Source organism: Podospora bellae-mahoneyi (assembly GCF_035222275.1).
Source record: "Podospora bellae-mahoneyi strain CBS 112042 chromosome 1 map unlocalized CBS112042p_1, whole genome shotgun sequence".
Classification (NCBI taxonomy): domain Eukaryota; kingdom Fungi; phylum Ascomycota; class Sordariomycetes; order Sordariales; family Podosporaceae; genus Podospora; species Podospora bellae-mahoneyi.
In genome coordinates, this window is record NW_026946359.1 from 5,743,969 (window position 1) to 5,758,936 (window position 14,968).

Sequence of the window (14,968 nt, forward strand, 5' to 3'; positions counted from 1 at the left end):
GGAAGAATGCGCTCGGGCTCTTCACAGACACAGACAACAAGATTTCGGATCGAAGGGAGATCAGGGCCGAGACCTTGTTGGAGGGGGGAAAAAACCCAGGATCTACGCCAGACAGGAACGGGTGGAGGAGTGACTGGGGGAAAGATGAGAGTCGGCTGTCCCCGGTGACATGACCCTCCGGAGCCACTCTGCGAGACATTTCACTGTTCTCCCTTGACTCCATCTGAGCGATGGACGGTGATGATGTGGCCATGAAAAGAAAAAAATCCCGACAGCCTGGTTTTGGTTGGATTTGGGGTGGTGGAGAGCTATCTGCTGTGCGACTCGAACTGCAAAAACCCGTATGAGAATCCTGGCAGCTGAACCCCCAGATAAACAGTTTGAGGTCATTCTCTCCATCATTTGCGGGGAGGATGAGAGAAAAGAGAAGGTTTCTGCGCTCATCATGTATCATCTAGAATGCAGGAACAGGGGTGTGTGTGTAGGTGGTGTGTCCCTAAGATGGGCGTGTGTATGCGTGGGTAGGATTCGGACCCGCGTACTGCGTCCAGCAAGTTAGACAACTTTGGCATTTTTGTCGAGTGTGGTGGTCCAATCATAAGGACAGGACTGGTGGTTCAAGACAGATTTCTCATATGACTTCTTTTTCCTTTCCGTCTGATCTAACGTCGTGGTAGATCTCCGCAAGCCAAGCCGCCTGGCGGATCTGACGGGTGGACGGATGAAGCTTATCTCAACTGGAAAGGAATGAAAAACCTGATGGGGAACAGTGAGCTAACGGCCCGGCCGCTTGGACAACCGCTCAGTCTAGCCCCGACTGGGGGCCGGGGGGACAAGGCCATCAGGTTCCTGTCTTGTCTCTTTTCTTACTCTCTCTTTCGGTCGTCCGAGATGACTGATTGATAGCTACCCGGATCTAAGTACATGGATACAACATGATGGGAGAGGCTAAGACAAGTTATGCATTTCTGGGTCTGGGTGACCGACTGATGGTGATGTATTAATATCCCTCTGACGTCTCTCTCACATGCTTGCCCTCGGCCGTTCTTTTTGCTCTTATTATTTGCAGCGTGGACTATTACTTTTTGTGCTCTTACCCACTGCACATCGTCGTCATAAGCTGTCATAATCAATACATCTCGACGACCGCTCTCATACGATCTGATATCAGTTGTTACTACCACCGGCAGCTACCTCCACAACCACTCTGTCTACGAGATATCGGTATTTGTCTCCATCTACATACTCCGACTGCCAAAATGAACGCCTGCCCATGTGCAAACTATTACAATGTATGCTTTCGCTATCGTCGCCTGAATCTTGGTGACGGATACTAACGGCTCTGACTTACATAGAGACCCAACCCGAACCGTTGCACAAATTACGTATCCAAGTTCGGCGAGCGGTGTAAGCTCTGCGTCGTGAGTCATATCCCCATTCCTCTCGAAATTTGTCAAATGTTCAATTTCTAATCAGCTCTCACAAATTCTCAGACAGTCAAGGACGGCCAGTCAATGACGCGAGGCTTGCTGCCCGAGGATGAGCTGTGGATGACTGCCACACCGGGGTACAATGACCAAGCTTATGGCAGCGGCGGTAAGGGATCCAAGAGTGGCAACAAGAAATCTGGGAGTAGCAGTGGCGGGTACATATCCTCGTGGTTGAGGAAGTGACTGAGGAAGATGAAGTGACTTTTGGCTTTTGTCGGAATATTGGTGCTGGAAACCATGGCGCATAGGAAAGCCTTACAATAGGCTGGAGTTCACGGGGAAGGGATACTGGAGTCTTGGAGTTGTACTTTTGTTTCGTGATGGGATGGGAAAAGGCACAGACTGAACTTTGGGATTTGGCAACTTGAGTAGAAGGGGCATTCAACTGGAACGGTACCAAATATACTATAGACGGGGTAGGAACAATCAACACAGGACTTTATCATATACAATAACAGTTCATCAAGCATCAAAGCTATGCTCCCTCTTACAATCCAAAATGATCCCCCCATGCGCCGCCCCGTACCTAACTCCAAAAAAAAATGATCATATCTCATACTCAAAAGAAATGGTGGGCTTCTTTTTTTCCATCACACGCGTGAAGTTGGACCCCCCGGCCCTACCCAGTCTCAGTTCCCGCCAGCACGCCCAGACAATCAGTACAACCTCCTCTGATACCACCCCCTTTCTTCACCTTGCGCCAGTCTCATCAGCTCCTCCTTGATCCTCTTCCGTCTCTCCGCTCTGCTGATTGGTTTCTGTGGCCCTTCCTCCCCGTCTTCCCCTTCTTGCTCACCATCGTCTCCTTCTGTCTTCTTCTCAGCCTTCTTACTAGTCCTCATCCACCCAAGCAGCCCCCCCTCCTTCTTTTCCTTCTCCTCCACCTGCTTCTTCTCAGCCAGCACCTCCTCCTCAGTGGGAACAGTAGAAACAACAGAGATCACCACCTCCCTCTCCCGTTCCAGCTCCTTTTCCTTCTCCTCCTCCAACAAGATTTCTTTCAGTGGTCTCGGCGGGCGGGAGATATTCTCATCCTCGATGATCACTATCGTCCCATCCTCGAGCTCAGTGGTCGATTGCTTGAACCGATCAGGGAGGAAGATTTTGGGGGAGGGTTTAGGGCGGTTGATGCTCGCTCTAATTTCGCGGAGGGTGCGTTGTTGGATTGTGTACCCTGACAGGAAGAGAGCTAAAGTGAAGAAGAATACTATTTTGCGGAGGGGGTGGGTGGGTGGAATGTTAGTGACATGGAACATGGGACACGGGAAGGACGGGTAGGTGCATACCGACGCCGGAGGAGACGGCTATGGAGACTTGGCTGGAGGTGAGGAGCATTGTTTTTTTTTTTTTTTTGTTTTTTTTGTGTGTGTGTGGGTATGTGTGTGTATCTGTGTGTTTGTCGTCTGTCCCTCCTTGCTCGTGCGTGCGTGTGTGCTTGTGGTTCCCGAGAGGCTGAGGTGTATATATATATATATATATTTATATGTATGTATGTATCAATAGAGGATGTTGTTGCTACAACAGCTCAACAGAGAAGTCATCCATGGTTTGGTAAAGAGAGAGTGGTCACACTTGGATTTTGTACCCACCCACGCCAACCTTGGCTTGTCCCTCCAACCAAAGAGCGAGGCGGCGGCGTGCCTTGGAACACCCCCGGTCTCAACACCACGAACCGCAGTTGGACGGGCAACAATCGGTTATCTGCTGTGGCGCCGCGCGTGCCAAGCAAAAGCTGGGGGGAAGCTCTTCTTCTTCTTGGCACCCTCTTTCCCCAAAGCCCCACATAAATTTCAGTGTGGGGCACCATCTTTCGCGGCGCGCTCTGCGTCCTTCTCCAATATATGTTCGCGATTCAAACATCCCAATCCCCATCCCCCCTCAAGCCGACCACACACAATCACAATGACCGACCGCAAACCCAAAACGTCTGAATTCCACCGCGCCGACGAACGCCGCTTTCTCGACGAGCGCGGCTCCTCGGGTCCCCTAGCCCCCAACGGCCTCAACCCAGCCACCATCCTCGAAAAAGCCGTCCGCGAGCGCATAGTCGATTCCTACTTTTACAAAGAGCAATGTTACGCCATCAACGAAGCGGACATTGTTGACAGGGTAGTCGAGCACGTCGACCACATCGGCGGCGTAACCGGGACGGTCCAAAAGCCCACGCCGTTCCTCTGCCTTGCCTTTAAACTCCTGCAGCTTGCACCAAACGATGATATCTTGAACGAGTATCTCAATTTCGGGGGTGAGAAGTTCAAGTATCTGAGGGCGTTGGCCGTGTTTTATATTAGGTTGACGAGGCAGGACAAGGATGTTTATACGAGGCTGGAGCCGTTCTTGGAGGACAGGAGGAAGTTGAGGAGGAAGGGGAGGAACGGGGTTAGTTTGACGTACATGGATGAGTTTGTGGATGATTTGCTGGTCAAGGACAGGGTGTGTGCGACGAGTTTGTGGAAGATGAGGAGGAGGGATGTGTTGGAGGATTTGGAGCTGTTGGAGCCGAGGGTTAGTCCGTTGGGGAGTTTGGAGGATTTGCTTGAGGAGGAGGAGGAGGATGAGGAGATGAAGGATGGGGGAGAGGATAAAAATGGGAGGGGTGGGAGTGGGGGTGAGAGGTCGAGGTCGAGGTCATATTCGAGGTCGAGATCAGCGGACAGGCGGGATTCAAGGTCGAGGTCATATTCGAGGTCTAGGTCGAGATCAAGATCAAGGTCAAGGTCAAGGTCAAGGTCTAGGTCTGGGAGGTATAGGTCACGGTCCAGGTCGGGATCGAGGCACAGGTCGCCATCACGCTCGAGGTCGAGGGGAGAGCGGTCAGATCACGACAGGATGGATATTGACAGGTCTGACAGGGACCGTGAGGAGGGCGAGGCAAGTCCTTGAACTCTGGAATCAAGGCAGGGGTGGAAAGGTATCAGGGTGGGTATCTTGAGGGTCTAAAGGACCGATCCGCATCTAGGCACAACCAACATGCATACATGTACAATAATACCTTAAATCACATGTTCGTACAAAGTGCCTTATGTTCTGACCTCCTTGGCCACAGCATCCGCAACATCCAGCAGCCTTGCATCGTCCCAGTACTGCCCGATCAACTGCAGTCCTGCTGCTCCTTCGGTCGCCACCTTCATCGGCACGCTAATCGCTGGCAGGCCCGCCAAGCTGGCCGGCACAGTAAACACATCATTCATATACGCATCCACCGGCTGCTGCTCCATCACCCCCTTCAGCTTAGGAGCCAATGTCGGCGCTGTAGGACACAGCAGAAAGTCCACCTCCTCCGGTCCCCATTTGTCCTCCATCTCCACCTCCTCAGGCAGATCACTCAGCTCGAACGTCTCCCTCTCTTGCAGCGGGTTCTCCAGCGCAAACACCCTGTTGAAATCCCTCCTCACCAGTCTCCGCACTCGTTGCGCCTTTATAAAGTAGTTGTCCATCGCCTCTGAACTGAGGGTATATGAGCCCAGCAAGATCCGCCTCTTGACCTCCTCACCGAAACCCTTTCCTCTTGTCGAGGCGTAGAGAACACCTCCGGCTGATGCATCGCTTGCTCCCTCAGCGTCCCTCGCTCCATAGCGTACCCCGTCGTATTTTGCCAGGTTGGAAGACGCCTCGGCCGGAGCAATGACGTAGTACGCCGCGAGGGCATGTTTAGTTGTCGGCAGCGACACTGGTACGATCCTAGCCCCGGCATCTTGTAACCTCTTCGCAGCGGCAGCCCAGGCATCCCGGATCTCGGGGTCGAGCTCGGCGATGTTGTACTCGAGTGGGATACCAAATTTCAGCCCTTCCAACTCTGTAGTTTGACCTTGTCGGCTGCGATAGCCCCTTCGCTGAGCAGCGCATCTTTTCCTGGCCGCCGCAGTCAAACTCGTCGGATCATTGCTGTCGTGTTCCTTCCACAGCCCTCGCTCTCCAACAATCAACTCCTTTAGTGGGTTGATCTGCTTGCTGAGAAAGCCCACTGTGTCTAGGCTGTTGGCGTAAGGAATGACTCCATAGCGTGAGATCATTCCGTAGGAGGGCTTATACCCGATGATACCGGTGTATGCCGCTGGTAGTCTTACCGATCCACCCGTGTCTGTCCCGAGAGCAAGTTCTACCTCCCCGTTGGCTACTGCTACGGCGCTGCCTCCTGAGCTGCCGCCTGCTGATGTTTCTGGGGGGGTGTCTTGAGATACTGGACCATAGTGGGAGTATATCGAGTGGCTTCCCATGCCGAACTCATCGAGATTAGTCTTGCCCGTAATCACTGCGCCGCGGGCGCGGAGCTGGGTAATGATTGTGGCTTCGATGGGGGAGACGTAAGATTTGGAGAGGATGCCGGAGGCGCATGTTGTTGGGAGGCCTGGGATTGTGGTGGCTATGTTGTCTTTTACGGCGAGAGTGAATTGTTTTGGACTGGGAGAAGAAGACGGAGCCGGTTGGGGTGGTGGTGGTATTGGCTCGGCGGGGTGTGTAATGAAGTGGTTGAGAAGACGGCGTTGTGAGGTGAGGCTCACAACGCGCAGCCGGGCACCCCGGAGACCCGACCGGGATAGCATTGGGCTAGCTTTCGATATTACAGCCAACGATTTGTCGACTCCAACTGGCTCAAACGGGGGCGTGGTCCGGCATCATTGAAGCTTGTCGTGATCGGGTTGATGTGTTGGTGGTGTTGAAGATTGATAAGATTCATGAGCTCCGATAAGGGTTAGGGTGTGGCGCAAGCTCCTCAACCCTGGCCATCAACGTTGCATTTGCACCGGGCACGATGTCGTCACCGAAACCCGATCTTGAGAATGGAGAGCCGCCAGGGGGACGGATGAATAATCCACCTGACAGGAAACGGCCAGGAGCTTTCAGTTCAGCCGCTTGATAGATCACAAGCACCAGGCGGTCCCCATGTGAAATTTGAGTTTGTGCCATTCCAAATCGTTTTTGAGTGCTGAGGTCATCCCAGCTGCCGAGGTCAATTTCCAAATTCAGGGGACCTTTTGCACCCTTGATCGCATTAACCTCACTCCTGCGATTGCGGCATCCCCGTCGCAATTATACGCATCGAGACTCTATTGGTAAATATCCGCTTTAAAATTCGAGAAAGCTGTTCTTTGTCGTTCCATGCGCGTGATTTGCAACCGCCAGGCACTCCGTTTGTAGTGAGGCGCAGCTTTGTTCACACCACCTCCCAATTACTAAGTGCCATGCCAAGAATCGTCCCATCACCATTGCGTTTTCTCAAATACGGCCTTGTAAGTGACGATGTCATACCATATAAGAGTGGAAACACATCATCTGTTCTCTTGGGCTCATTAATTGACTTCTCGTTTTCACAGCCAAAACAACATCACCATCACCAGCAACCACTTAGAGCTTTATTCAGACCAACCCACCAATACCAACCTCTCAGACATCAGTCTCAAGGCCCGCGCCAGTCTCGCGGCGGTTACAACTACAACTACGACCACAACTCTTACCGTCAATACAGGCCTCCAAATCGCTGGTCTATCAAAAGACACATCGGCAAAGGCTACTTGGAAGCTCTCATCCTCATCTTCTTCCTCTACAAGTACAAGTACCCAAAAGCAATCATGTCCTCCTCCCTCATCCCCGACAACCCCGACGAGGTAATGGTCATCCGCGACCTCACCCCCAACGTCGCCATCTTTTCTGTACCCTTCTCCCGTTTCGGTAAAATCCCCATCGGCGGCCGCGGCACCGCTGTCCGCCTCACCTCCGGCTCCATCGCAGTCTTCTCCCCCGTCGCGCTGACGGAAGCCACCAAAGCCAAGATCGCTTCCTGGGGAGGTCAAGTCAAGTACCTGGTCGCGACGGACATTGAACACCACATCTTCCTCTCGGAATGGAAAAAAGCCTACCCCGCGGCGAAATTAATCGGCCCAGAAGGTCTCCCCGAGAAGCGCCTCAAGGTGAAGAACGACCCTAAAATCGGCCACGAACCGTTTGATGTTGTCATTGGCAAAAACACACCCAGGCCGTACTCGGTAGATGTCGAGTTCGACAAAGACTTCGAGGTGGAGTATATCGCCTCTCATCCCAACAAGGAAGTGGTGTTTTTGTATAAACCGGACAAGGTGCTCATCGAGGCGGATTTGTTGTTTAATTTGCCTGCGACGGAGCAGTACTCAAAGGTACCGGAGGAGAAGAAGCCGAAGCCGGGGTTGTTAGGGGGATGGTTTATGGGGATGAACAGTACGGAGGGAGAGGCGAAGGGGATGAAGAGGTTTTTGTGGTGGGTTGTGAGCAGGGCGGATAGGGACGGGTTCAACGAGATTGTGGGGAGGATGTATAGGGATTGGGATTTTGAGGTGATTGTGCCCTGTCATGGGGAGGTTATTGAAAAGGGGGCGAAGGAGGTCTGGGGGAGGGTGTTTGAGTGGCACTTGGAGGGGAAGAAGTGAGTGCTTTTCTTGCTGTCTTTTGGTAAATAGTGGTTGTTAATATGGAGTGGTTTTTCTTTGCAGGGGGTCACTTTTGTAAGATAGGTGGCTAATGGCCGTGATTAGGAAGAGCCTTTTGTGTTTTTGATGGGATAATGGGCGAGTGATTGTTTGTTAACACACCTGAAATTGGGCATTTAATGGAAATGCTATGTGGTTGCGAAACCTCGACATTGGGCAAGTGTGACAATCCGTCTTTGAGGATATGTTGGCTAGTGAGTTGATCGTCTGAGACATTGATGCAGGTACCGTCATCTTGCCACTCGGCTGTTGTACCCGGACTGGTGACACATATCCGATCTCAAAAATACAGTGGCAGCTAAAGCATCATTGACAGGCTTGGGCTTACCAGGCTACGAAAAAGGGTTGGCTAGTGTTAGGCTTGGTTCTCACGGTTCTGTCCTTTGTTGTGGATTTTTTGGATCACTGTTGCAGTTGTGGTGATAACCTGGCCCATCTGCAGTCTCGCAGTTACTACAGTTTTTGCTGTTGGGCCTAGGGTGGTCCTTATCCATATTGCCGTCGTCCTGGCGATGGCCAGCCCTGCCCCTGACCAGGGCACCCGCTTCTCCGGTTGTCCTGCCGGTCCTGCAGCCAGGACCGGTGTTGACATTGCTACTGCCACCCTTGCTGCCGTCGCCGCGGCAATTCGCCGTTCCTGGGTTATGCAACCCAATTCTAGCTCCGTAGTCTCCATCACATCTAGTCAACCCGGCATTTCTAGTCAACCCCAACACCTGTAGTTAACCTTGCACTTGTAATTGTATGACCCTAGGTATTCGGAGTCTTCAAAAGACCACAACACAACAGAACCTCTACAGTTATTGTACATATCGACCGCCTTGGACTGCAGACTCGCTTGCCATGTCGTTTAATAAAACCAGACGGAACTGGAAGTTAAAGTAGAGTTACTCACTGCTACTTCCCTTGAAGCTCGGGGCGTATCTTATATCAAACACTACTAGCTTATGATATGGTTGATGGAAGTTGAACACACATCCTCTTGGAACCATGGAACTAAGACACAAGGTCTTTCCGTTAAGTCTTGGTTAATTCTGTCTTTGTTAGAGTACTTAACTATGAAGTCTTTAAATCGGATCAACGCCTTCTCTCAACATCCCTGATCTAAGGTAGACGAAAAGTTAGAGCAAATAAGACCCTTGTTAGTATTCATTTACACAGCTCTAGCTCCGCTCTACAGATTCTTCCCGATTCATTAGCATTATAGTTATTCTATTGACTAGCATCATGTATTTACTTTCCATCAGCTCATCAATGAATGTCTTTATAGTCTACAGACAAGAATAAAGCTCAGCAGTGCTCACAAGTGCAAAATGCATAATCCGACAGTGCTTACGCATAAATGAATGTCTTAAATCGTTTAAAAGAAAAAAAAACAAAATACTACTCACCAGCACTCACACACAAACATCTTCTCCGTCTACAACAAAATGAAACTTAGCAGCGCTCACAAGTGTAAAGTTTAGATTCCAGCAGCGTTTACATATATGATGTCTCGATCGTTTAAAAACGAAGAATAGTGCTCACAAGTGCAAAACGCATATTTAGGCAGCGTTTACAAATGATGTCTTAGTCGTTCAAAAACAAAAAAAAAAAAAAACTCAGCAGCATTCACAAATGATGTCTTTATTGTTTAAAAACGCAAAAACAAAAACTCAGCAGCGTTCACAAACGATCTCTCATGTTAAAGCTTGGATGACGATTGTTCAAATATAATTACCTTTAAAAAATCTATGCAAATTCCATGTAGACTTCATTCAAAAGACTTCAAATGCAGCATTTTTGACCAGTTTGGGGGGAAAGGTAATGTAGGGCTTTGCAGGGCTGTGTGAGATCCCTTTTGGCCCCCATGTCAAGCAGGCAAAACTCCATTTTGGTCGACTCTTACAGCCTCGGTATTGAGGTTTTTGGGCGTTGAACTGAGGTTAAAGGGCTGTACTTCTGACTGTGGTTAATCTTTAAATAGCCTTAAAGAGGTCTACCATATGGGATTTGAGGCTGGGGCAATGCATCATCCCACACAAGAAGGCCTCAAAAGCCATTAAAATGTGGATCTCTATGCATTAATATGCAACATTATGTTGTTGAAGGACATCCAGCTACCTCTTTCTAGCCTCCCCTGAAGCGGAGAAAACAGATTTCTGTGACGTTTTCAGACCTCGGTTGTGGAAATCCTTGGATTTGATGCCTACAATCGACAATAACGCCCACAGCCAAGAATCACAGGTCTCAAACGTAGGACTGGACGTCCAAATAGCTACATCAAGTCACAAAAAGACCTCAAAAAGTCATAGATAAATGTCCGCATGTATTTGAATGTCTACAACGCTATGAATTCCCTCCCCCCCAAAACTCCTCGCCATTTACCCCCTATAAAAACAAAAGCAACATGTCCACGAATATTGCGCCCAAGTCGACGTGCAAATTACCCCCTAAGATCTCCACTATATCCTCCGAGGCCTCAGAACAAAACTATAATGCATGGGAAAAACGAAAATTGCACGAGAAAGCCCAAAAGAAAAGGCGACAACAACTTGGAAACGGCTCAGAAGCCGTCGTACTCGAAAGCAGCGGCGTATTCGGGGATGGTGCCCTTCATAAAGGCGTCATCTCTGTCCGCCTGAAGCTCCATCTTCTCCGGGTCGATGAAACGGGCGGTCAGAGCGAACCGTCGCTTTCCCTCGGGGGTGACGGCGTGCTGCAAGGCTGAGTGTTAGAGATAGGTACACAAGTTGCAGTCAGGGAAGGAAGAGCGCACCTCATACAGCTTCTGGATGGTGCACCCAGCCATCACCATCATATCACCGTGCTTCATCTCCACCTCCAGAATATCCTTGTGGTTTTTCTTCCCACCAGTTCTGGTGAAACCATTGGTTTCGAATCCCTTGTTTCGCTTGGGGCGAAACCTCATCGTGCAAGGCGACCCAAGTGATAGAGCGGCGACAACAGGGCCAAGCTCCTTTTCACCATCATCATGATACTGTGGAATGATAGGTTAGTACACCTCAGTAACGTCGCCAGCAACGGTAACATACATTAATCTTATCATCCTCCATATAGCCCAGGGCGAGCAGCTCATTGAAGCTTTGGCTATGAGCGTCAAGGTTGGTGATGGAATCATCACCAATCTCATGATCAGCCGGGAAGTTTGCCGTGGCAGAAGACACGGCAACATTCTTGGCCCAGTCAAGACGCTTGAGAGCCTTGAGAATGGCAGAGGGGGCCTCGGCGAAGCCCTTGGACTGTACCGAGACTCCAAACTTGTAGCGGGCACCCTTGGGAATCATTGTGAGTTTGATACCCAACAATCTGACATAAGTGTTGGACTTACAAAGTTTTGCTGGAAGTGGCGGGTCAAACCTTCAAGCTTGTCTGGAAGAGTGTCAGTATGGTCTCCCTACTGGAAACGTCATGGAATGAGTACGACTTACGACCAGCGACGGCAGCGGGGTTCCTCTTCAGACCAATATCTTCCACCTCCAAAGACCTGAATAGCTCATCTGGGCCACCAGGCCTGGCGTTGATGACCTCATTCGACTCAAAAATTGTGAAGGAGCCAATAATACGTTCCTGAGCGTCGGTCAGGAAGAACTGACGAACGTTATAGCCTCCAAGGTCCATAACAGATGATCGAATGGCATATTTCTCAAGCCAGATGGTGGTGAGGGCATCGTTGGCTTGATGGCGTGATCTTCTGGACGCCATCTGCTTTGTGAAGGCCTCAACCTCAGCCTCAAGCTCTGCCTGAGGGAATGGAGTCATGGGGGCTGCCTTCTTGAACCCGCACCCTGGGATCTCGCACTGCAGCCAGTTCCAGTACCGACGTCTGCAGGCATGATGGCACTGGGGGCAGACAAACCCTCCGCGAAGACCCAACTCTGTGCCGTGGTGCTGAGAATTGACGGCGGGTAACTCGGGCATGAGCGAGGGAATGGTTCCCGTGAAAGGCTGGCGCTCGTCAAGAAAGGCTTGGCTGTAGGCCAGAGCATCGAGGTCGACCAGTTGGCCGGGCAACATCCGATAGTACATGTTGCAGCCGTATTGGAGGCAGAACCATCCAATGGTAAAAATTTGTTTACTCTCCTGGTGACAGAAAGAGCAAACTCTCATGGGACAAGTGACCGGAGTCACGATCTCCTCCTGCCCAGCAGGAATCCACCAAGACGGCGTGAAGGGGTTGGCTTTTTCGAACCGAATACGCCAGACTGAAAAGATCCTTTGAGTCTCAGGGTTCCTCAGAATCTCTTTCCACATGTATGTGATGTGGAACCAGTCGAGAACAGCGTAAGGGGCAGGCGGCTGGCAAGGGTAAAGCGGATGATTCTCACCTTCAAAGTGGGTTAGCATGCTCTGGTTCATGGAAAACCTGAATTTCACTCACCCGCAATGATAGCAATTAAAGTACGTTGCTCATAAGCGTTCTTGATGGATCGAACGTTGGTGGCGTTGTCATCGGCGTCGCGACCACGAACCATTACGCTTCCTTTTCTCACTCGGCCACCCCCACTGTACCTAAGTTAGCAACCATAGTAAACACTACAAGGGCCTACGAACCCGAAGAAGATGAACGAGGATGAGAGTACTTACACAGCCGAAATGACAACGCTTTGGTGGAAGACATCGCCCTTTTCGACCTCCAAGTCAATCAGAAATCCCTTGGCAAGCAGACCGATGTTGTAGAGACTGCTCTTGTAGGACTTGTAGTAAGGGAGGGCCTCGCATAACCCCCCGCGAAACCTCGAGTGAATTGGAGGCGGGCCACGAGGGGCAGGCCTGGCAACAGGGACACGAGGGGCGAGCTTGGCAACAGGGGCAGTCTCTTCATCCTTGTCGGTGACAGGCGCGATAGCCAGGTCAATCTTGATGTTGGCGGCCTGGGGGATGATGTCGTCAATATCTGGGTACTGAGCCACGTCCAAGATAGGACTGTGAGGGTCAATCGCGGGTAGGCCGACCACGGGAGAGCCCACCGCAGGACGACTGGCGACAAATGGGTAGACACTCGAGTCCCAAATTGGGATCTGAGAAGCCAGAGCACCACTGTTGTGGTTGTAAAAATGCAGCGACTGTCCGGCCTGATGGGCGGGGTCGGGATGGACGAAAGGGTCGACCATCGGAGGGTTAACCAATGGAGAGTTGGTCGTGAGAAGGTTGACCACGGGCGGGATAGCGACAAAGGGGTAGGCGGTGGGATGATAGCTTTGGGTGTGAGGGTTGTACCAGTTCTGGTCAAACACCGGTTCATTCATAAAAAATTGCTGGTGGGCCAAGAAGGGGTCGACGGCACCATGGTGAGTTGCGGCTTGATGGTTAACGATGGCCCTCAGGTTGAACATGATATTTTCAACGTAATTTTCCGAGGGCACATTGGCCAGCTGCATATCCATTGCGTCTGCTTGCATGTGGAACGGAATGCCAGATTTGACCTCGTGGTTTTCGGCTGTAGCTGGGTAGAGAGGCACGTTTTCGCGCTCCAGGTTGGGGTCAATGTTATTCTCGACATTGGCGCCACACCCGGCATTGACGACAAAGTCAGCGTTCATGTCATTCTTGACGAAAATCTCGTGCTCGGCGTCAACTTCGTGTTCGGCATCAATTCCGTGCTCGGCATCAATGTCAGTCTCAGCCTCGTCATTGACATCCTTGGAGTGAATCTCGGAGAATTCCCGAGTCCGCAAGCGCTTGCTGATAGATTTGGTAACCGCACGCGAATCCTCAAACTCGGGACTGTCTTCCCGGGACCGCTTGTTGGCCCGCGGGAAGTCGTCAAAGGCACCAAACCCCTGAATGATGCTCGTCAACTTCTCTGTGGCTCGCAAGGCAGCCTGGCGCTTGGGCCTGCCAGAGACAGGCATGACAGGAGACGAGGGAGCTGAGCTCAGGGGCGAGGAGACGCCGGAAAAGATACCGTCAGCCTCAGGGGAGCTTGTGCCGGTCACCTCGGTGGTCATGTCAGACATCGCTGTCAGATGTGTGCAAGTCAGCTCTGCGAGGTCGGCGAAGTAGGTACTTGGGCTGGATAGAGGTTAGTATATAGACTCGAACAAAAAAGGGGAGCCAATGAGAGGAAATTCAGGTGCTCGCAGGCATCGCGATGAACCCAAAAAAACACTCTCCGTTGACGTTCCCACTGTGAAAAGAAGAACCAAGACTTGCCTTGTGAGCCCTGTCGCGGGTTAAGAATAGGGAATAAGACTGATTGCTGGGCAGTCGGGGCTTAATGGCTGTTTGTCTCTTGCTTCTGCTGGTTCTTGTCAAAACAGACTCTGAACAGTACCAATCATTTGGCAAAGCAGAAAAAAAAGATACTGAGAGTTTCGTAAGAGTTTGAACCGCTCCACGCAGGGAGAAAATCTTGAGTGGTCATGTAGTTGCTCCGCCCATTTCTGGCCATTTCTCATTGGCTGAGGTCTTTGAGATGATATTGGGATGGTATAGAAGGTGGAATGAGGAGTTTTCTCGAAGCAAAATGACTTACCGCAAGGTCCGATTGGGCTGGGAGGATCTGGGGGACTGTAAGGTTGCGCCGTGTTAGCCGCCAAGATCAACTGTGGCTTAAATACTGTTGTACAGAGGGTATCATCCACAGAAGTCAAAATGAACTGTCGAAGACATTTTGAATTCACGATACTTCGTGACGACGCGCGCGATAATCGTGGAGGAGTGTAGGGGAATTCAACTTACTCGACGTTCACGAACGGTGCTCGCAAGCGAGCAGGCGGAGGTGGGAGGATTCGGTGGTGTTGAGGAGAAGAAGAAGAAAGGGAAAGGAAAAGGAATCAAATAGGTTGGGGAGGGTAGAGGAGCAGAGAGGTGGTTCAGGCCCCAGGTCCCAGGCACCACTCGTGCCTTCCGTCTTCACTAGCAGATAACAATGAAGAAAAACTCTTCGAGCCTCGTGGATAGCAGTGGAAGGTGGGAGGGAAGGAGGAAGGACTCTGGTACTGTGTAGACTAGGGCTGGGGGCTGGCTATCTATCCTATGGACGACTGAGGCAAGGTTTGCCCTTGCTGTTCG

General features: G+C 51.1%; 6 protein-coding genes across 6 annotated transcripts; 3 read left to right on the forward strand and 3 right to left on the reverse strand.

The window, feature by feature from the left end:
* Positions 1 to 749: 749 nt before the first annotated feature.
* Positions 750 to 1,962, forward strand: QC761_117210 (uncharacterized protein). Its single transcript, XM_062875000.1, has 3 exons — positions 750 to 1,292; positions 1,356 to 1,421; positions 1,494 to 1,962. The coding sequence occupies exons 1-3, from the start codon at positions 1,260 to 1,262 to the stop codon at positions 1,671 to 1,673; spliced, it is 279 nt and encodes a 92-aa protein (XP_062738220.1). The 5' UTR covers positions 750 to 1,259; the 3' UTR covers positions 1,674 to 1,962.
* On the reverse strand, positions 1,921 to 3,074 carry QC761_117220 (uncharacterized protein). Its single transcript, XM_062875001.1, is given in 3 exon segments — positions 1,921 to 2,697; positions 2,777 to 2,856; positions 2,869 to 3,074. 2 exon segments carry the CDS (start codon positions 2,823 to 2,825, stop codon positions 2,147 to 2,149), a joined length of 600 nt encoding a protein of 199 aa, XP_062738221.1. The 5' UTR covers positions 2,826 to 2,856; positions 2,869 to 3,074; the 3' UTR covers positions 1,921 to 2,146.
* Positions 3,075 to 3,392: 318 nt separating this feature from the next.
* Positions 3,393 to 4,373, forward strand: QC761_117230 (uncharacterized protein; the record flags this gene model as incomplete). Its single annotated transcript, XM_062875002.1, has 1 exon — positions 3,393 to 4,373. One exon carries the CDS (start codon positions 3,393 to 3,395, stop codon positions 4,371 to 4,373), a length of 981 nt encoding a protein of 326 aa, XP_062738222.1.
* Positions 4,374 to 4,510: 137 nt separating this feature from the next.
* On the reverse strand, positions 4,511 to 6,034 carry HER2 (Trimeric GatFAB AmidoTransferase(AdT) complex subunit; the record flags this gene model as incomplete). The annotated part of the gene is made up of 1 exon (XM_062875003.1): positions 4,511 to 6,034. One exon carries the CDS (start codon positions 6,032 to 6,034, stop codon positions 4,511 to 4,513), a length of 1,524 nt encoding a protein of 507 aa, XP_062738223.1.
* A 262-nt stretch (positions 6,035 to 6,296) lies between these two features.
* QC761_117250 (uncharacterized protein) lies at positions 6,297 to 8,679 on the forward strand. Its single transcript, XM_062875004.1, has 2 exons — positions 6,297 to 6,721; positions 6,806 to 8,679. The coding sequence occupies exons 1-2, from the start codon at positions 6,674 to 6,676 to the stop codon at positions 7,889 to 7,891; spliced, it is 1,134 nt and encodes a 377-aa protein (XP_062738224.1). The 5' UTR covers positions 6,297 to 6,673; the 3' UTR covers positions 7,892 to 8,679.
* Positions 8,680 to 10,315: 1,636 nt separating this feature from the next.
* On the reverse strand, positions 10,316 to 14,858 carry QC761_117260 (uncharacterized protein). Its single transcript, XM_062875005.1, has 10 exons — positions 14,636 to 14,858; positions 14,430 to 14,464; positions 14,108 to 14,192; positions 12,539 to 13,966; positions 12,333 to 12,457; positions 11,383 to 12,279; positions 11,283 to 11,323; positions 10,987 to 11,226; positions 10,710 to 10,931; positions 10,316 to 10,649 (listed from the first exon to the last, which is right to left on the reverse strand). Exons 4-10 carry the CDS (start codon positions 13,909 to 13,911, stop codon positions 10,497 to 10,499), a joined length of 3,051 nt encoding a protein of 1,016 aa, XP_062738225.1. The 5' UTR covers positions 13,912 to 13,966; positions 14,108 to 14,192; positions 14,430 to 14,464; positions 14,636 to 14,858; the 3' UTR covers positions 10,316 to 10,496.
* Positions 14,859 to 14,968: the final 110 nt, after the last annotated feature.

Excerpts from the sequence above, each read along its gene's own strand:
- QC761_117210 (XM_062875000.1), top strand. The coding sequence starts at position 1,260 with ATGAACGCCTGCCCATGTGCAAACTATTACAAT. Across the intron at positions 1,293-1,355 it reads CATGTGCAAACTATTACAAT|AGACCCAACCCGAACCGTTG; the intron begins GTATGCTTTCGC and ends TGACTTACATAG. Across the intron at positions 1,422-1,493 it reads AGCGGTGTAAGCTCTGCGTC|ACAGTCAAGGACGGCCAGTC; the intron begins GTGAGTCATATC and ends ACAAATTCTCAG.
- QC761_117220 (XM_062875001.1), bottom strand. The coding sequence starts at position 2,825 with ATGCTCCTCACCTCCAGCCAAGTCTCCATAGCCGTCTCCTCCGGCGTC. Across the intron at positions 2,698-2,776 it reads AGCCGTCTCCTCCGGCGTCG|TATTCTTCTTCACTTTAGCT; the intron begins GTATGCACCTAC and ends TCCGCAAAATAG.
- QC761_117250 (XM_062875004.1), top strand. The coding sequence starts at position 6,674 with ATGCCAAGAATCGTCCCATCACCATTGCGTTTTCTCAAATACGGCCTT. Across the intron at positions 6,722-6,805 it reads GTTTTCTCAAATACGGCCTT|CCAAAACAACATCACCATCA; the intron begins GTAAGTGACGAT and ends TCGTTTTCACAG.
- QC761_117260 (XM_062875005.1), bottom strand. The coding sequence starts at position 13,911 with ATGTCTGACATGACCACCGAGGTGACCGGCACAAGCTCCCCTGAGGCT. Across the intron at positions 12,458-12,538 it reads AGCGTTGTCATTTCGGCTGT|TGGGGGTGGCCGAGTGAGAA; the intron begins GTAAGTACTCTC and ends ACTTAGGTACAG. Across the intron at positions 10,932-10,986 it reads TGGAGGATGATAAGATTAAT|TATCATGATGATGGTGAAAA; the intron begins GTATGTTACCGT and ends ATCATTCCACAG.